Raw genomic sequence first — 19974 nt, forward strand, 5'->3', positions numbered from 1 at the left:
CTAGACGACGACCCCACTATGTAATTGGAGCCATCCCGCATTTCACAGCTTGCATCCCACCTTGACACTTACCAACCTCACCAGTAACTTTCTTTTTGCCATTCTACCTTTACCTTTAGATACTTGTCATTTCTACAATCGATTTCGAATATATCTTAATCGATAAAGTCAAAATGCCTCCTACGATCCGCGTCATCGGCTCTCTAAACGCCGACATGGTCTCCGTAACGCCACGCTTCCCAGACGCGGGCGAAACAATCACCTCTTCTTCATATTTCACAAGTGCAGGCGGGAAAGGCGCAAACCAAGCCGTTGCGTGTGGGCGACTCTCGCGTTCGCAGCCGCAATCCTCCTCTTTCTCGACAAGCATAAACACTGGCGACGTGAACGTCGAAATGGTTGGCGCAGTGGGAGGACTAGACGGCCACTTTTCCGCACTTCTCAAGCCCACCCTGGAGAAATCCGGTGTCGATACGTCACGCGTGAAGGTTGTGGAAGACGCATATACAGGTGTGGCCGTTATAATTGTGGACTCATCCGCCGGCGGCGAGAACAGGATCTTGTTTTCGCCGGGCGCAAATTACTCGGGGATGCAGGCCGACCCGTCAGTTGTTGGCATGGCGCTTGCGGAGCCAGCTCCGGATGTCATTGTCATGCAGGGCGAGATTCCCACCGAGACGACGGTCGCGATTCTCCGCGAGATCGCGCGGTGGAAGGAACAGCAGCGCGCGGATGGGAAGAGGGGGATTGATGCTGGCCCGGACGTGATGTTTAACCCTGCGCCTGCGCCGCCTGGAGGCTTACCGGAGGATGTGTACAAGGGCGTTGACCACCTTATCATGAACGAGACGGAGGCTGAGCTCATGACACCGGACGAGGACGTGCTGCTGCGCGTTCCGGGCATTGAAAGCGCGCAGGACGGGAAGGAGAAGGTTGCGCGGTACTTCCATAGCCTCGGCGTAAGATATGTGATTGTTACGCTGGGGGCGAAGGGGGTGTGGTATAGTGCTGCGGATCCGGATACTCTAGGGGACCGGGTCGTGAATGAGGTCCCTGCTGCGAAAGTGAGCAGGGTGCTTGATACGACGGCGGCGGGCGATACTTTCGTGGGAGCCTATGCAGTTCAGGCTGCAAGATGGCGTGAGGGAAGGCGCCGGGAAGGAAAGGCTGGGAAGGACCTTGACGCTGAGGAGAAGAAGCATAGGTACAAAAATGTCATGGATGAGGCGATGGGTGTGGCCACGAGGGCTTCGGCAAGAGGCGTAGAAAGGCAGGGTGCGATGGATAGTATTCCGTGGGAAAATGAGATCTAGCAACTCTACGTCAAGGAGCAGTGTAATTTACGGCCATGGACCCAATATAGAGAATAGAAATAGACCAATTCATCTTAATGTTCACATTGGCAATGCACTTATCATGTCCCAGTCTACGTTTCATTTGGCGCGAAGTAGAGCCAGAGTAGTAACGCCATCGCCAAATGCGAAAATAGCTCCTAAGCAAGCGCTTAAACACAACGAACGCATGCGCTACGACTTGCACTCGTGAAGTGCATGCGATGTAATCCTCTTGGGCATTCACGCTTCTGAACTTAAGCGCTGAATTGCGAATTCAACCCTGGTCTGCGGTGCGAGTGCGACTCCAGCTACGGAGTACGTATCTCAACTACGTACGTAAAGCTATAAGCACGGCCCAGGAAGCGTGCATAGATAAACCGCGAGTAAATCGAGTAATTAGCCTCGATTATCCACGTAGATAGGCTTGATTTAGCATGGCATGGCATGGCCTAGCATAGCATCGCAGAGCATTGGATTGGTTTCAGCTTCGCGCGCGGCGCGAGCACGATGAAACACAAGCCACAGGGCACAGGCTGGCCTGGAAGCGCCGACCCAGCTCAGGCCGTCGCGTGCGCTGGCTAGGGGACTTAAATGAGCCGAGATGTGATAATATTAGGTTTGAAGTCGGTTATGATGGTACTAGAGAAGACGCAATTGTTAATTGCCTCTGACGGGCTCTGGAAGCTGAGATAAACTGGCCAAGGAGTCCGTTCATGAAACTGGCTTGCGCAGGCTGGGATGGCGGGGTACGTGGTTCGCTGGGAACCTTGCCTGCTAATCCAAGCATAATTAAGTTGAGCTGAAGAGCATCGACGCGACGAGGCTTGACTTGACATGTGGGGGACGCGTTGAAGGGATGGAGTGACGGCGAGTCGTCTCGTCAGACCGGACCAGCACGAGGACAGTTTACACCGGTAACTGTACAGAATGCGAGTGGTTGTACAAAGAGAAACACTCTAACAAGATTTTTGGTTATGGAGCACTTGGTCGACAGCTAATAATGGCTGATGAAGGAAATGGTAACGGATGTGAAGCAAGATATAGCAAGATTATACTCTCTATGTCGACTTGTATAGCGAAGAAACAAGATGACGGAGTAGATGTAACGCGCTGGTAATACCAGCCAAAGCGCCGCTTTGAGCGCGTGAATCCCGTGTATTCACACGTAACGATAAAATACCACGGGACGCGCCTGTGTCGATGAAGTGAGGGGAAGGCAAGCAATAATTGGGTCTCGGTGGATGCGATGCCTTGCAGATTCAGGATTGACGATATGAAGATACTACTCGAGTCAGCCTGTCACTAATTAGTCCGCAGCTGGGAGACACGAATTGGACGCGCTTCTCCTCCTCCATTCCAACCAGGTGCCGAGTACTTATATGGGCGAATTCCAGCATCCAGGCTGACTTCATACCATTCCTCTTGAAACCAGTCTCTGCATGTTTCGCCTCCCTTAAACTTAGCACGAGTGCCTCTTTGTGGGATAAATCAGAATCGTCTTGACCGTGCAGGAATTCTCCATAGCGTGCTCAGCCCTTGCTGCGTCTTGACTCCTCGCGCCCTGCTCTCTATATCAACTGACTGGACCTCACTCTCGAACAATACTCAACAATACTCTGCTCCGTTCACTACTAGCAGGTCCTGTCTCTCATTTATCGGATCTCGTTTTCTTCACTGTACAGTTTCATAGAATCCAGACAGTGCACTGTCAATAGAGCTGTCACTTCCTCTCACTTCCTCACTATAAGCCGACCGCCAATCACACCCCACTCTCGCTCCTCCTGCCGCGACCAAAACAAATCCAGAGTCACCATTCCTTCAGCCCACGTCCATCAGTGTCTCTCTCTTCGTATCACAGTTTATCAACATGGCTGCACTCACTATGTCTCCTGCCTCTGTACGACAACCTTTCGCTCCTCTGGATGCCCCTCGAATGCGGTCCATCCTCCGCTCCAAAATGAACGTCCTCAACAAGCAAAATGGTATGGGCCAGATCAACGTAAACAAACCACTTTAGGCGCTCAACGCTAACCCGGCCTTAAAGGCAATATGTTCTTAGGCAAGAAGCAACCTCTCGCTGAATTCGATTCGGAAAATATCGACCCAACGGCACCGAAACCCACGCTGAAGTCTACGAAACGTAAGCGCGCGGCCGACGATGAGGACGACCTTGCACCGACCAAGAGCCCAATGAAGCCGACAAAGTCCTCTTCCCTGGGGTTCACAATCTTCGAGGACTCGGTTGCACCATCAACACCTAAAAAGACCACGCAGTTGACACCCAAATCCGCACCCCTCAAACCAGCCGGCCGGTCGCCCCAATTGAAAGCTACCAAGCCGTTTTCCCGCCGTGCAACGATCTCCAAGAGCCGTCCAGAGTCTGCCCGCAAGGGCATCGGCCGTCCCTTCTCACTTGCGGCTGTTTTGTCTACCGGCAAGCCCAAGCAAAAGAGCCAGCCAGCTCCTGCCCCGAAGATGCCTGCATCTTGGTCGTTCGAGATCTACGTCGACTCTGAGCAGGAAGAAATGACCAACCTCATGCAGCATTCGACCTGTGTTCTAGACATTTCTGACGACGAGGGGAAGGACGAAAGTCAGTCAGATCACCGCGGAAAGGAGAATATCCCGCCCGCTGACCTGGGAATCTCTCTCCCTCGCTCCCAACAGGAGTCCCCTGCGGTAGCGGTGCCTAAATCTGACACGGTGGATGAGCCTCGCTCTCCATTAGGCGAGCTCAATGCCGCTGACTTTTATGGTGAGGACTGCCATGCCTTTTCGTACGCTGTTGTGTATGACGATGATGAGGATGAGGAGGCGCCTGTCGACAAAAAGAACGCTAGTCGGAGTAGGCTCTCGAGTATGTCGTCGATTGAGTCTGTGCTTGAGGCTAGTCCAGTGAAGGCGGTTGAGGAAACTATCGGCGACTCAACCTAGATGCCACTCTTTTTCTTGATTATTTTGGGCCCTGCTTCAGTCTTCGTGTTGAGTAATGGAGTCGGAGCTGGGACTCCTTTGGTGTAGTCGGAGTATATTGCTTGTTGATACCCAATTCTGTCTTTCTTTTGGACCTTCGTGTTTTGGCGTTTGGATTTATTTATTGTTTTTTTTTCTTTTCGCTTCTGGCAATGGCTGTGTCCTTGTCAGCGCACCTAATTGGCTCAAATGTGTCACGTCTGATGTTGTTCACGAGGTAAATAGTCCATAATCGCATTACTAGTCATCTTTCGTCCCTTGTAGCGCAATGCCGCGTAATATGTAGCAACATCAATCCATTTCATTCTCCTCGTCCACCTCGTCAATGTCGTTTTCAATCTCATCCTCTTCATCCCTCTTTGCAGCCGCATGCACAGCCTCGGCCGCCGCCTCCATTATCTCCGCCTGCTCAATCGCCTCTTCCTCGCCTTCACTCTCATCCGCGGCCTCTCCTTCCCCCTCAATTCCCTCTTCGTCTTCCTCTTCTTCGTCAGCCCCCTTGGCTCCCTGTACTTTTGCACTGTCCCCTTTCTTTGCTAGCGTCCTCGCCGTGGCCATTTCCCTCCACGCGGGCGCCGCCTTAATCATACTTCTCACCTCAGTGGCCAACGCTGTCGCCATCGACGTCGCAAACTCGGGATCAAGCCAAAAACCCCTAAGACCCGTTTCTGGGCTCGCATGGTCGGGAAAGCTCAGAATGGGCGCGTACTCTTCGTCCTTAGCGGGAGTGCGACCTTCATACATTGCCAGGATCTTATGCCGCATGATGGTTTTCATTTTCGCCATCGTGCCGTTCCCATACCACCCATCTGTCGCTATGTCACATTCATCTCTTAGGAACCCAGGTGGAGGTTGGTCGGTTCCCGAATCATTTGGTGGATTGAGGATGCCTTGAAGGAGGGGGTCCGTGATGTCGCAGAACATCCACATCCGGCCGTCAAGAGGAAGGGGGGGCTGTCCTGTGAAGAGGTGGGATGTCTTTGACGTTGCGACTTCCGGGTTTATTGTCATTTCATTGGGGCGAGGAAGGAGGGTGTGTCTGCGGCCACCTGAAGAGTCACGGTCCCGGGGGTCGCGGTCTCGAGCTGTCTCTGAGGTTCCTGGCAGAATGCGGAACATAGTTGTTTGGTAGATCCTAGAGGATGGGTCTTTGCGGGGATCGTGTCCGAACGCGATGATTGCGTCACGCCAGGGACCCGAGCGGAAGATGTATCCGGCATAGGGCACTGCATGGCGAAGGGCATAGCGCTGTTCGAGAGATGTTAAATTGTTACGGAGTGCACGGCGCGACCAGGCGGGGCGAGTTGCAAAGAGAGATAATACGATGTTAATTGTTTCGCGAAGAACGGGGTCGAGGGTATCGATAGCCGGTAAGTCTGCGCGCGGCGCTGCTGGGACTACTTCAATGTCGTAGGGTACAAGATGAGTAAGGACTTTGGCGGATTGCTGCGTGTTGACGGTTGTGAGGTTGCCAGCTTTGTCAAGGGTTTGCCGCACTGTTGGGTTTTGGCGGTAGAAGTAGTGGAAGGGAATATCGCCGTGGCTGAAGGAGGGTGGGGGAAGAATGTCGACATTTGAGATGGCGCCTTTACTCATGTCGAGGTCGAATTCCTTCATCTGTTTGAAGTTGAAAGGGAGGATCTTCTCGCGGAATCGGGAAACAAAGGGGCTGTTGGTTGTTGAGAAGACGAAGTCAGGCATCCCTGAGAGGCGTTAGACATTTCCATATCGTGGTGAATAGGCTGGAAAGGATGGTACCTCGAAACACATGCGTTCGTTCAACTAAGCCAACAGGCTCAACCTGATACTTACCCACATTATCGCGCAGACTCCGTAGGAAATCTCGGGCAGTAGGCCGTGGGGGCCCGTCTTCCTGCCTCACCAAGTCTGGATCGTCTTTGAATGGCTCATTCGATCCCCTCTTGCGCTTGCGACCCGTCCGCTTAGGAACTGTCACTCGGAGAAGAATGTTGTTGGACGCCGTGCTTATAGACTGCAGTGGTCTTGCCATGACGTCCTCTGGTCGGAGCACAAGACTAGCAGGAGTGTCTGGCTTGGGTGGATCGAGAATCTGCAAAGGCGTGAGACGAAGCACTCATTAATGCTAGAGCGTAACTATTTACCTTTTTAATGCCCGTCCTTCCTTGAAGCGTATCAATAGCTTTGTCAATATTTTTGATAATGGCCGGATGCTCAACACAGACAATTGGTCTGTTGGGAATCTGGTAGAACGGCGCGGTTCTTGAATGAGTTTCCGCCATGGCTCTATACTGTCCAGCGTCGCCTTGGGGGAAGAAATGAAGCTATCCAGACGAATTCCGCTGGTGATACGGAGATAGATACTGGCTTCGCTCGATGTACCACCCCGTAGATCAACCTTGTGAAGTCTGGTTTATGTATAAAATATCAGGTTTCACATTCATTCATTCAATTTAAACACAAGGACCCATTATCGTACCTTTTTCAAGCTGTTCCAGAGTCTGGTTGCATGAACGGTCGAGAGGAGGTGGAATCAAACAATGCAAACCGTCTTGGAAAGGGCGGTAGATCATGGCAAAACCCGGATGGTTCCCTTTTAGGTCGGCTTCTCATTCGACTCCTCCACCTTCTCCTTCGTGTTCTGCTGTACGACCTCGTGTACGACCTTCTGCAAGTGCTTCATACGGCGTCAACTGACACCTCGTCTGACACCCTGATCCAATTATTGTCTTAATCCTAGACTGGGCGTCATCGGTGACCGACATTTTATGGTCGACCGCGACTCGTGCCATCGTGGCCTCAGAGCTACGACATTGAGGAGTAGGCTACCAGAAACTGCCTCTAGCGGTCTCATGACGGGCTGTGGTTAGTCGAGACTGTTCGTTGCTGACAAGGAAAGTATATCGTGCTGTTCTGAGAAGCAATGTCCCATATATGAAAGACTACGTCCTCATTCAATATAGAGAATGCACCTGTCGAGCTATTTACCCTGGACTGCTTACTCACGAACCATTGCTGGCCTGTATGTTTGCCCTCGGTCAGCTAGGCAACACGCTACCTGTTACCAATATCACAATGTGATTGCGCTGCATCATCTACTCCACGGCCAATGTGACTGGCTATTCAAGCCTGTAATCACTAGACTATGATCTCAGCTCGATTTCCTATTGAGCTTGACCAAGGCTGTCCGAAATGGCGGAGCACAGACTATTGGGTCCCTGCGTGGACCGATCTGTACCTGCTCCAAGTTCTTCGTTCTTGGACCTAGGTCTTCAAGCTGACGACGTACCTGCCACTCTTTAAACACGCTTGATCGCCCCAAAGTGCTGAGATTCTTGACTTGCCAATGTCCTGGTATCCTTCGCTTGTGAGAAAATGGCCAAGCTATCCGTAATTCTGCTTTTCCGCAGCCTTTTACTTTGCGGTGCGCTCACGGTCTCACGGCATGCTACGCTAGTGACTGAGCGAGAAGTCCAATCCAGCAAATACGACTTTATTGTGGTTGGAGGTGGTGTATCTGGGCTCACCGTGGCCGATCGTCTGACAGAGATTCCAGATGGTAGGAACGGCATATCCTCACCCACTGAACGACGCTGAGTCTGGCAGTGAGCGTTCTCGTCATTGAAGCAGGACCGGTTGATCGTGGTGAAGATTTTGTCTACGTGCCCGGGTCATACGAGCGTGATCCGTATATCTGGCCTGGCTTAACGAATGAACCATCCGCAGAGTTGAACAATCGAGTCTTTGACTCCGTTGTCGCTAGGGTGGCCGGAGGTGGCAGCATAGTGAATGCAATGATCTTCCTGAGGTATGCAGATACCACCACCGCAGGGGTTCATCTCTAATCCTAACCACAGAGGAACTGCGTTGGACTTCGACGGCTGGGAATCACTTGGAAATCATGGATGGGGGTGGGAGGGCATGTTGCCATACTTCATCAAGGTAATCCAGACACACAGTGCTTGAGGCCTAGTTTTGACGGCCTTGTTTGCTTTAGAGTGAGAACTTTACCAGGCCAACCCCAGAACTTGCCCACGAAGGAAATATTACCTGGGATGATTCTGTTCGGGGCCATGATGGGCCCGTCCGATATTCATATCCAAACTACATCTATCCCGGACTAGGTTAGCACGATTCTGAAGAGCAAATCTGCCGTTGCAGCGCTGACTTTAGTAGGCCGGCTTTACGAAGCCGCTCTTCATATTGGCATACAACCAAGACTAGACCCCAACGGGGGACAAAACACAGGTGTCTTCAACCAGCCGTTCGCTATAGATGCAGCTACATGGACCAGAAGTTCTGCCAGACGAAACCACTACGACCCAGCTGTCAGCCGTCCCAACTATCATTTCCTCTCAGACACTACCGTGGCGCGGGTTATCTTCGATGGAACGCGAGCCGTTGGTGTCGAATATCTCCCTAGCAGAGGCGGCGGTATATCCACTGCATTCGCCGCGAAGGAAGTCCTTGTCGCTGCTGGTGCTCTCCACACACCACAGGTTCTCCAACTCTCCGGAGTCGGACCGCGTGACTTGCTTGAGGCGCTCAACATCCCAATTATCTCCGACTTACCTGGAGTTGGGTCTAATCTGCAGGACCAGACGACATTCCCGTTCGTGTATACATGTCAGTAGTCGGTGCAGCCTTCTAATCTCGCTAGTACTGACTTATTCTTGCTAGGGGACAGTGCCGTCACCCCAAACGTCACCACTTTCCTCACAAACACCACTTGGGCAACGGAGCAGCGCGTGCTATACGACCAACACCTCCCAAGCGTATGGACTCTCACTAGGCCACTTGCCCCCAAATTCGCGTTCCTATCGTACGAGGACGCGACCGCAAACACCGCATACGCAAGCATACTCGACGACGCCCAAGCCCGTGATCCAGCAGACTCCTTACCCGGAGACATTCATCCCACTGTTCTTGCAGGCTACGCCGTCCAAAGGCAAATAATGTTTAATGAATTTCGCGATGCTGGACTGGCAGTTGGAGGCATGTCGTGGGACACTGATGCAAACGTGCAAGTCTTCAACGTGAAGCCCTTCAGCCGTGGGTACGTTTATATCAACCAGACAGACCCGCTCGCCAATCCAGTGATCGATTTCCGCACGGCGTCCGACCCGACGGACTTCCAGCTGCATATAGCTCTCCTCCATAAACAGCGCGAACTGTTCAATGCACCGTCTCTGGCGGCTCTTGGTCCGACGGAGGTGGTGCCTGGTCCCGCAGTACAGACTGATGAGGACATAATTAAATTAATGAGGGAGATCTTGCAGCCTTCGAATGGGCATCAATGCTGCTCAGCGCCCATGATGCCGCGAGAACTCGGTGGTGTACTCTCGCCTGAGATGAAAGTGTACGGTACTACTGGATTACGTGTCATTGATATCAGTCACTGGCCGAAGGAACTCTCTGGTCCGCCCATGGCATCTATTTATGCAGCTGGAGAGAAGGTTCGTTTTATGTCTAAATCCTCGTCCAGTTTCCTGCTAATGATGTGTAGGCTGCGGATATCATTAAGGGTGAGCATGGCTGGCTGGGTAACTAAATTAGATCTATTAGACCGCAGGCAGCATTCAAATCTTGAATGCTGCTTGTCCTTCAAGCAGTTAAAATTTAGGACGGTTATGGTTAGTACATATTTATGCTCAATATGTCCACGAATAGGTAAAGTGAACAAGGGTCCGCAGTATTCTCTCGTCTGTAAAATGTAGCATCTCAGCAACGTCTCTAGTGATTGGTACACTTATAATTACATCTCGGACTTACTCTGAAGCTTCTAGACAAGAATCACAAAAGCTTTTATCTTAAAGCTATTGTCAGCTGAATAGTACAACAGAACCAATTTGCATCGACAACAGCGAATCCTTAAATAAGCCTAGTTACAGTTCCTGTGCAGTTCTTCTAACGATTAAAGAGGAACAAACCCATCCCCATCCCTTTGGATTACCCTCCCAACATCCTGATCTCTCGCCCCCTCAACGACGTCCCGAATGAGCGTTCCTCCTAAAGTAGCTGACCCAAGCCCCATCTTCTTCGCCAGCTCCCTTTGTCCACCAAGGTCAGTCTCGAGCATACCCGGCCCAACAGCCCACACCTTGACTTTGTCCGCCTTGAGCTTATGGTTCCAGTCAAGCATAAGCATATTCAGCGCCGTCTTAGAGCACCGGTACCCGATTGTCTCGAATTCGACCTTCTTCGGCCAGCCCGCTGGCAGCGGAGGCGTCGGGAAGTACTCCTTCATTGCGACGGTCATCATGGAAAGACCGGCTATGAAGAGGAGGCGGGGGTCAGAGGATTTGATGAGGAGCGGGGCGAGCGTGTGTGTTAGGACTGTGGCACCGGTTACGTTAACGTCGTAGGCTTTGTTAAAGCACTCGCGGAGGGTAACTTTGCTGGCATTGTAGTCGAAATCAAAGGTTGCTCCTTTTGTCTATTAGCGACTCTGCACTATCTGATTACCGATAGAGGGAAGTATATACCGGCGTTGTTAACAAGCGCATCTAAACGCCCCGGGCTTTTGAGAATCTGCTCGTACGCTTTCTGGATAGACTCGTCGCTGGTGACGTCGAGCTGAATGAGCTCGAGAGTATTTGAGCTGTTTGGGACCACCTCCTTGATTTTCCTTATGGCCGCTTCGCCTTTCTCGAGGGAGCGGGAGCCCATGAGGATGATGTAGGACTTCGGAGACTCGTAGAAAGCCTTGCAGGCTTCGTATCCGATGCCATTATTGCCGCCCGTGACAAGGACAACGTAGGGAGATGCCATGTTTGGATTTGGATGATGCTTGATTCTTCTTGTTGCTTTCAGATAGTCGGATAGTCGTTGCCGATGCGCCTTTTATCTTCACGAAAGCCCCTCACCCCTCGTTGCTATAGATGTCACTAGTCGCTATTCTCTCCATGGCATCCAGAGACGATGCGTCTGTTTCACGCTGCCATTGGGCTGGCTCTCCGGAGATAACTGGGGTGAGGCACCGAGAAAGGAGTGAGTGTTACCTAGATATCCAATATCGTCTCCCCAGTGGTTAAGGCAATGCTGGCCATGCGAATCAAAGGAGCGGCGTTAAGGATCTGACTCCTAACCCCGTTGCCGCCTTTGGTGCCTTTCTCTGGGAGCCCAGTTCTTTTCTCAACACCAATCCACCATTTCCAAGGTTCCAACTCTTCCCAAGGTACATACTATGACTGACTGCTGCTGCAGAGGTATTCGGCTTCCGAAAGGTTCATGTTTAATCGGCACAAATTGCCGCAGCCATCATCAGACCCAAATGTGCGGGTTATATATGCGGATAGCCATCCTCTGCAGGTCGGGGCTCGGGGTTCAACACACCAGTGAACGCAGGGAATATTTACCGTCCTGACGTCAGCCACCAGGTTTGTCGCTCATAGAGGCATTGGCAGCAATATTCTCCGCTCCAATTGCAAATTAGCCATCATGCAAACTGACCAGCATGGGTTTGTTGCCTGACACCGTCTGGCTACAGCAGCCTCGGTTTCCGTGTTTCCTAAGAGGTGGAGAACATTGCTTTTTCTTCAGGCCCTGACAGTCTACGAAAGCAGGAACTTGTCATAGGTATATGTTCTAAAGGTTTTGCAGCTGAGAGACCATTGAGAGCAGCTATAGGCTTTGACGATGACAGCAACTGACGGGATGGTTTTGCACAAACGGTCCTTGTCGGAAGGAGGTACATCTACGCAGGCTTGGAAGGTTCTGTCCCAGACACTCCCATCTCGTGGGCCAGATGTCGATGCTTGGTGGCAGCTTACGGGGAGACACCTCGCAGTTCTCTTGGACGCTGCTGCGTATCCTATCGAGAAACAGTACGAATGTCTTCTGTACCATTACCACTACGCTGTATGTTTGACGACCTCAGTATATAAGGTCACTGACTAACTTGAAGTTGTCTAGGCGCCTTATCTAGGCCCCGCGCCTCGAGAAGGGGCTTCGCCACCAACCTGGAAGTCCATGCTCCAGTTAGACGGCACGCCCTTCGAATTCTCATGGAAATGGAACAATCCCGGCGGCGAGCCAGATGTCCGCTTCGGTTTAGAGCCTATAGGACCAATGGCAGGAACGTCCTTAGATCCTTTGAACCACTTGGCCATGCGCGAGATCCTCTACAAGCTCTCCTCGGCTGTCCCAGGCTCTGATCTCACCTGGACACATCATTTCCTAGCCACTCTGTTCGATCATGACTATGCCAAGTACACTCAAAAGGCCGCTACTATGGGTAGCTCGATTGGCACTAGCTTGGTGTATTCCCTCGAGTTTCAACGCAAGTCAACTGGGCTCAAGACATACTTTCACCCGCGCAAGCTTGACCAGCAGGCGTTCCTAGATATACCCAGCTGGGAAGCGTCCTTCCGGGGATTGCATCCAAATTCTCCATCCCGCACAGCTGTCCATGAATTCCTAAGCACGAATCCGGAAGGCAAGCTCCTGAAGCCATTCTGTCTCAGCGTAGACAATTGCAGCCCGGCAAAAGCCCGTATAAAGTGGTATTTCAACAGCCCGCACACCAACTTCAGAGCGATTCGCGAAATCATGACCCTAGGCGGCCGTATCGCAGACACTGAGACCCGCACAAAACAGTTCTCCGAGCTCTTCAACCTACTTAAAACTGTTACCGAGGAGCACGCTGATTTCCCAGAGACTTCAGAGTTTCCATACGTCCCCAACAACGGCGACAGCATAATCCCCAACTTCGCTGACGCCCCGGACATGCTCAAGGGATGCGTGTACTTCTTCGACATCGCGCCTGGAAGGAATCTCCCCGCGATAAAAGTCTACTTCCCCGTGCGTAACCACTGCCGGAACGACCTCGCCGTTACTCAGAATCTCAACCGGTGGCTCGAGTCAAGGGGCCGCGGGCAGTACGGGGCTGCGTTTGGGCGGGCCCTGGAGACTATCGCCGATTATAGACGATTGGAGGACAGTGGCGGGTTGCTAAGTTTTCTTTCCTGTCAGTTCATGGAGGACGGGGAGTTGGATCTTACGTCTTATTTTAATCCTCAGGCGTTTCATTCGGGACGCCTCACGCATCGGAGGGCGACGAGGCGGAGGGGGGATGATCGGTGGTAATTCCTCTCTAGAAACTTCTCAAATTTAGGTGGCAGAGTACCGTCACTTCGCTGAGACGCCTGCGCTCTGTTCCGTTTCTTGATTGAAGGAGGCAGAGGCTACTACTGATAAGGTCGTTGTCTAGTGATCATAGTCCAAATTCTCCAGGCAAGGTATACATATTCATCATCTAAGTAGTAAATATACATCCTCCGCGCCCTGACAAGTTTCTGCCTCGTTTGAAGTGGTCTGTTCACGAGATGTCCTGGTACAAGAACGCACCGCTCAGATGAGAGTTCGTCTGTCTTCCATCGTATTTTCGTACCGTATCACATCACGTGCAGGGCAAAACCAATAGAGAGTACGGAGTACTGGGCAGGCTGCCCAGCCCTCAGAAGCCTGAAACTATCAGTCCATCGAATCGTGAGTTCGTATATTCTCGTAGGAGTTGAGGTGCAGGTCATATATTCATCAAGAAAAGCCAAATGCAGTGTAGGTCTTTGCCAGAAAGACAAATTTTTGCGTTTGAAATATATTTGCGGACGTATACAGGTCAGACAAACCATAATTTTCGTTCACGTTGCCTGTTGCCTTTGAAACAGGGGTAAGAAGAATCATCGCTTCAGGCTAGTACTCTCAAGAAACTCTAATAGTAGTTATTACCATTTGAAAATGAGTACCCAGTCAATATTGTCCTAGACACATCTTCCGAACCAAGTCACCTGACGAACCTATGCACAAAGCAACATGAAACAATCATGGACCCAGAACCGAGAAAAGATCGGGAAAATTGAGGCAAGTAGCTCGCTTAGGCACTACTGAATGCTCATAGGCAGTTGGCGAATATGCATTTTGTTCCGTTCAATAAGGGCACTGAAGATCGCATCGCTGTAGGAGCGCTGGACAGCCCCTTACAGAACTCTGACGGAGACCTTGTATTGTGGAGGGGATTGTAGAGGGGAGTGGAAGAAAGTCAGTAGGGAGTAGAGCCGCTACCTGTGACATTTATCACTTTCAAATAAATATCATTTCTCGTAAGAGTTGTCTGCCGTGGTTGAGGTGCTTCCCCAGGCATATAATCAGCCAGTTCCACGAATCCACACTACACTACACTGCGCTACGCACGTCCGAGCGTCCGCCCTCCAGCCACAGCCCGTCACCAGAGTCTCCTCTCGTGATAGCCGTCGATTTCCTCGTTGAAACCAGCGTCAATGCTTTTATCTTCCTTGCGCACCCTGTCCTTTGCAACATAGCGGTATCCCTCTGCTTGTTTGTGGCGTCCAACCGGTGCTTCGCGAGTTCCAATTCAGTCCCTGGGGCTCTGGCACCCCGCCTTCTCTCATAAGCGACACGGAAGTCGATCCTCTCCAGACCTGACCGACTTGCGAGCTCCTCCTATACTGCTGCGAACGCGCCAGCAACTGAGCGTCAGCGTCCGACCGATTTTTAAGTCCTGTTTCTACCAATCGTTTGCCCGCAAATCCCTTGAGGTGAGCTGCCATTCTATATACTTTCCTGTTCCTCTCGCGTGTCGGGGGAGATCCGTGTTTGCCCCCCTGTTACCTCGTTGGGCTTACCTGCTCGGCCACCTAAAGGCCGTCTTGCTATGGCTGCAAGGCAATGCTCTAACTTTCCTATTCATCAAAGCTTCTTTGTCTTCAGTTTTTGTTAATTCATCGCCTTTTTACCAATGCTATCTCCTGTCCGCAAATGCTCATGTGTCCAGGCCGACAGAAACAAACACTCCTAAGAGTTGTCCCGATCCGCCAGACCGCATTCGCCCACCACTTCCCCCTCCTGCTAGCGTGTGGCATCTTGCTGCACTGGCATCGAGAACCAGGTCCGAGTACATGTGGCTTTCTTACCAGTGGTGACAATGAAGGGTTTCAGACAGAGAGTGGTGAGTTTGTTGCGGGTCACACAGTTTCGCGTGGCTGGGCTCGATTACCCATCATTTCGCTGAGCGCTGGATTATGCTAAATGTCCTAGCACGAGCAGTTGTCGAGAGCGAAAGATAACAAATCGTCGAAAAAGAAAGAATCGGCGTCGCAAGCTTCACAACAGAACTCGGCAAACCTGGGAATTCACCATGGCCAGCAGTCCGCTTCTCCCAACCAGGTCACCCCGACGTCGTCTACTACATCCGTGAATGATATTAGAGGCAAGGCCCCTGAAGATGCTTCGCAAGCCGGGGGGTTTCCTCCTGGTGAGTATCCTATTGCGCGAAGCGTAGGTGTCCTTTTCAACCCGTTACTGACGGAGGTTCAGCTACTCCCACCAAGCAAGGACAACCGATGGCTCCAAGTGTAGTGATCAGCCCTAGCGGACCGGTACGTGCTTGACGCGAAGAAATCACTCGCTTCTTTGCTCTGGATCTGTCGAGTTCTTCCGTGCTGACTCGCATCATTTTGTTGCAGCACGCTCCTCCGCCCGGTGCCGCCGAGACCATGCCAGGAGACCTAGCCCCTCCTAGGAAGTCCCATGTCTTCGATCGCCTCCAAACAACCCCGAAGGATATGTCGGAGGGTATACGGACTCCCAAGCGTCAACATTCTTCTCGATTTGATATTTCCGATCAGCGCCAGCGAGAGCTGGAGAAGCTTCCTGGCTTTCATGAAGTGCCGCCGAACCGACGCCAGGAGCTCTTTATGCAAAAGATCGACCAGTGCAATATCATATTCGATTTTAATGACCCAACGGCAGATATGAAGTCTAAGGAGATCAAGAGACTGGCTCTCCACGAGCTCCTAGATTACATCGCAAACAACCGCTCAGTTATAACCGAACCAATGTACCCTCGCGTGGTTGAGATGTTCGCAAAAAACTTGTTCAGGCCAATCCCGCCTCCAATCACACCCCAAGGCGAGGCATTTGATCCGGAGGAGGATGAACCAGTATTGGAAGTCGCCTGGCCTCACATTCAGGTCGTTTATGAGTTTTTCTTGCGGTTCATCGAAAGTCAGGACTTCAATACAAATATCGCAAAGGCTTACATCGACCATCATTTTGTGCTTCAGGTACGACATTTGGTTTTCCTTCAGCCTAACACCACTGACCGTCTTTAGTTGCTAGAGTTGTTCGATTCCGAAGACCCGCGGGAGCGCGATTTCTTGAAGACAACCCTACATCGTATTTACGGAAAGTTCTTAAATTTACGTTCATATATTCGCCGATCTATCAACAACGTCTTTTTCCAATTCAGCTACGAGACCGAGCGGTTCAACGGAATTGCGGAGCTTCTGGAAATCCTTGGATCCATTATCAACGGCTTTGCCCTTCCACTTAAGGAGGAACACAAGTTGTTTTTGACCAGGGTTCTACTTCCTTTGCACAAAGTCAAGAGCCTCAGCATGTACCATCCACAACTGGCATACTGTATTGTTCAGTTCCTCGAAAAGGACTCGACATTAACCGAAGACGTGAGATTTCCCAGAAGTCTTCCTTGCTACATTTGACTCTAACTGCGTTCAGGTTGTGCTTGGTTTGCTTCGGTACTGGCCCAAAACCAACAGTACCAAGGAAGTTATGTTCCTCAATGAAGTCGAAGATATCTTCGAAGTGATGGATCCAGCCGAATTCGCCAAAGTCCAAGAACCACTATTCCAGCAGCTGGCCAAGTCGGTCGCTAGCCCCCATTTTCAGGTTCGGTTAATGCGGCGCTCTGAAGATGCTAGCCGTACTGATATGTCTTATGCTAGGTTGCCGAGCGTGCGCTTTACTTCTGGAACAATGAATATTTCTGCAATCTGGTTAGTGACAACGTTGAGGTCATTCTACCAATCATGTTCCCTCCCCTATTTGAGAACTCAAAGGGCCACTGGAATAGGTATATATTTCACCTTTCATTTCTATCATCACGCTAACCATTATTGCAGAACCATCCACAGCATGGTATACAATGCGATGAAGATGTTTATGGAGATCAATCCTCAGCTCTTTGACGAATGCTCGCACGAGTATAATGAAAGACAGAATAGCGCCGAGATGCGCGAGAAAGCTCGACAGAATCGATGGGAAAAGGTCGCGGAACGAGCTATGCAGCGGCAGAATGGCGTCAACCTGCCACGTAACTCAACCACAGCCGAAATCCCGCTGCAGCTCGATGACGTCGATGCTCTCACTCAGGAAAGCCAGAGGCGACTCCAGTCTCTGAAACTAGATGAGGCCGGTTCGAAAGATCGACGGCCTAGAGAGGGATCTATCACTTCGGTAAGTTATCAGCATGTTTGATCGCTTGCTAGCCTTGACGATTACATCTGCAACTCCCAAATGTCATAACTTTTATCTCTGTCTTCTGTTCTCCGCTAAGCGTTTGTCGTTTCATGTACAGAACGCGTGATTCTAACGTTGGAACGTCCTCTATTCCAGAGACGACGCCGTGGCTCCCTTGAAGGCGGCGGAAGGCGACGCAGCAACAGTGGTAGTGGCACCGAGATTCGGGCTCGGCGTCGAGCCGTTGGGTCTGCAGCGGTCACTGGTTTGGCGCGAAGCAACTCGACGAAATGACTTGCTACTTGGATACTATACTCCACAAACTCCTCATGCTTTTCTCCCGGCGCCACTGCTTTCGATGTTCACACCACCATGGCCCTGCACCCTCTCATCGCCCCCTCTCTCCCATCTCATTCCATTATTTCGAATCCTTCTTTATGTACATGGCTTTGATATTCTTCCGTTCCGCATGGCTGGTCAGATCTTAAGTCAGCGGAGATTCTAGTTGGACTATTAGAACTGTGTTCGGGTCTGGAAAACGGGTGCTAATGGCGTTTCTCCTAATCGGCATTGATGTCGACGACCTCTTTTGATGTTTATAAGATGAAATATTCAGGCGTAGCCTGCAATCCACGTTCATACCATACTCTTGCCTTGAAAGTTGAGTAGTTTATTCGTTTCGTCGTACCTGGCACGTGCTTTAAGCGCAGATTCAATCTCCATTCATTGTTTAGACGCGTAAAATGATAGAAGCGCGCGCCAAACGGGCCGTGAGTAAAACCGAGCCGCGAAATTGCCCTATTAGGACTAGTGTTTCTTTCGGGGTCTCTGGCCATGCCCGCGTCCTGCTAGCTGCTCTCCGTCCTGGCTCTCAAAAGCGTAGATTTGCGCGATCTTGACTCTGGATTTGAGCCTTCATTGTCCCGCTCAACACCTTCCACGCTCATTCCTCAGCGTTTTCTCCTCACCTCTCCGCTCTCTAAATCGACTTGAACCATCTTAATATTTAATGACTTGACGACCCCACTATTCCAGAGCCGCGCTTTCTCATGCGACACTTGTTAATCCCGTGTGAAGACTGAGCTTACCTGCCGTATTCGCCCTCCGCCTATGCCTACCACGCACACGCGAACGAGTGCTGGCTATTGATTGGGAGCCGGCCTAGTGGCCTGGCAGCTTCTTATTTCAACCTGCTGTGAACCCCTCTGGCGAGGGCCGCGGTAGCCATGGAGCGGAACATTGATATTTATGCCAGCAAGCTGGGTGATGAGAAGCTGGGTATGTTTGCGAGTAACAGTTGCGCATTTCGCAGGAAATGCGAGATGTCAACGTATTATCTGTGAGCTGGAGCTGACTCTGTTGTACTTAGATATGAAACTTCGGGCCAATGTTGCTGTCGAACTGCGCGATAACATCGAGCCCCTCTGCTCGCCGGCCACCTATTCGGTCTTTCTATCGAAGCTGTGGCCTGTATTCAAAAATATCTTGAGCGGGGAGCCCGTGTTCACAAATGCGTCTTTGGTGCAGGTGAGTTGCGAGGATGTCATCCGGTCTTGATGCGTCGGGAGGATGAGGCTTACAATTGTTGGTTTTGCTAGAAATTACGAAACTGCGTTCTCGAAACCCTGCATCGGCTGCCGATGATGTCTCCCGATGTCGAACCGTATGCCGCTGATATGGTTGATTTGTTAATGGACCTGGTACGGATCGAAAACGAGGAGAATGCGGTTCTGTGTATGAAAACTATCATGGACCTGGAACGCAACCAAGCAAAGGCCACCGCACAACAAGTACAGCCGTTTCTCGAACTGATTCAGGAGATGTTTCAGACGATGGAGCAGGTTGTTCGTGATACATTCGACACACCAAGTCAAGCGACACCGTCGGGAATGCCTTCAACTCCCGGCGCCTCTGCTCCGAACTTCCAGTCTCCCCGGCCCAGTTCGCCTGCTGCCTCCGTCCCCGATATTGGCTCCGACCAGCAGACATCGAATAATGTTCTCCTCAAAGGCATGCATTCGTTCAAGGTTCTTGCGGAGTGTCCGATCATCGTAGTCTCTATTTTCCAGACTCATCGGACTTCCGTATCGGCTAATGTCAAGCTCTTTGTGCCGTTGATTAAGAGCATCTTGCTTTTGCAAGCGAAGCCACAAGAGAAAGCTCATGCGGAGGCCGCAGCACAGAACACGATCTTTACCGGCGTTTGCAAAGAGATAAAGAATCGTGCTGCTTTTGGGGAGTTTATCACCCTGCAGGTCAAGACAATGAGTTTTCTTGCATACCTGCTCCGGCTGCAACCACATCAGTTGCAAGATTTTCTTCCCACCCTACCTTCGGTCGTCGTTCGTCTTTTGCAGGACTGTCCAAGGGAGAAATCTAGTGCGAGAAAGGAACTTCTTGTTGCTATCCG

The 19974-nt window shown here is 51.2% G+C and overlaps 6 protein-coding genes across 6 annotated transcripts, besides 2 other annotated features; 4 read left to right on the forward strand and 2 right to left on the reverse strand.

The window, feature by feature from the left end:
• Positions 1 to 13113: part of a sequence feature (contig 1.137 611..32282(1)) that runs on past the window's edge.
• On the forward strand, positions 107 to 1377 carry ANIA_07995 (ribokinase). Its single transcript, XM_676172.2, has one exon. The coding sequence runs from the start codon at positions 174 to 176 to the stop codon at positions 1311 to 1313; it is 1140 nt and encodes a 379-aa protein (XP_681264.1). The 5' UTR covers positions 107 to 173; the 3' UTR covers positions 1314 to 1377.
• ANIA_07996 (uncharacterized protein) lies at positions 3202 to 4268 on the forward strand (the record flags this gene model as incomplete). The annotated part of the gene is made up of 2 exons (XM_676173.1): positions 3202 to 3316; positions 3379 to 4268. The coding sequence occupies 2 exons, from the start codon at positions 3202 to 3204 to the stop codon at positions 4266 to 4268; spliced, it is 1005 nt and encodes a 334-aa protein (XP_681265.1).
• ANIA_07997 (transcription factor TFIIIC subunit TFC1) lies at positions 4599 to 6568 on the reverse strand (the record flags this gene model as incomplete). Its single annotated transcript, XM_676174.1, has 3 exons — positions 4599 to 6010; positions 6120 to 6378; positions 6431 to 6568. 3 exons carry the CDS (start codon positions 6566 to 6568, stop codon positions 4599 to 4601), a joined length of 1809 nt encoding a protein of 602 aa, XP_681266.1.
• ANIA_07998 (protein xptC) lies at positions 7662 to 9837 on the forward strand (the record flags this gene model as incomplete). The annotated part of the gene is made up of 7 exons (XM_676175.1): positions 7662 to 7845; positions 7893 to 8094; positions 8144 to 8228; positions 8284 to 8410; positions 8463 to 8912; positions 8967 to 9742; positions 9793 to 9837. 7 exons carry the CDS (start codon positions 7662 to 7664, stop codon positions 9835 to 9837), a joined length of 1869 nt encoding a protein of 622 aa, XP_681267.1.
• ANIA_07999 (uncharacterized protein) lies at positions 10075 to 11058 on the reverse strand. Its single transcript, XM_050611182.1, has 2 exons — positions 10772 to 11058; positions 10075 to 10715 (listed from the first exon to the last, which is right to left on the reverse strand). The coding sequence occupies exons 1-2, from the start codon at positions 11055 to 11057 to the stop codon at positions 10201 to 10203; spliced, it is 801 nt and encodes a 266-aa protein (XP_050467233.1). The 5' UTR covers position 11058; the 3' UTR covers positions 10075 to 10200.
• Positions 13114 to 19974: part of a sequence feature (contig 1.193 655..8744(1)) that runs on past the window's edge.
• ANIA_09467 (protein phosphatase 2A regulatory subunit RTS1) lies at positions 14566 to 17599 on the forward strand (the record flags this gene model as incomplete). The annotated part of the gene is made up of 10 exons (XM_863756.2): positions 14566 to 14842; positions 15079 to 15252; positions 15342 to 15558; positions 15621 to 15682; positions 15770 to 16369; positions 16418 to 16771; positions 16824 to 16994; positions 17051 to 17178; positions 17228 to 17561; positions 17594 to 17599. Exons 2-10 carry the CDS (start codon positions 15229 to 15231, stop codon positions 17597 to 17599), a joined length of 1896 nt encoding a protein of 631 aa, XP_868849.1. The 5' UTR covers positions 14566 to 14842; positions 15079 to 15228.

The sequence above is a fragment of the Aspergillus nidulans genome, chromosome II (genome assembly GCF_000011425.1).
Source record: "Aspergillus nidulans FGSC A4 chromosome II".
In the NCBI taxonomy this organism is placed as follows: domain Eukaryota; kingdom Fungi; phylum Ascomycota; class Eurotiomycetes; order Eurotiales; family Aspergillaceae; genus Aspergillus; species Aspergillus nidulans.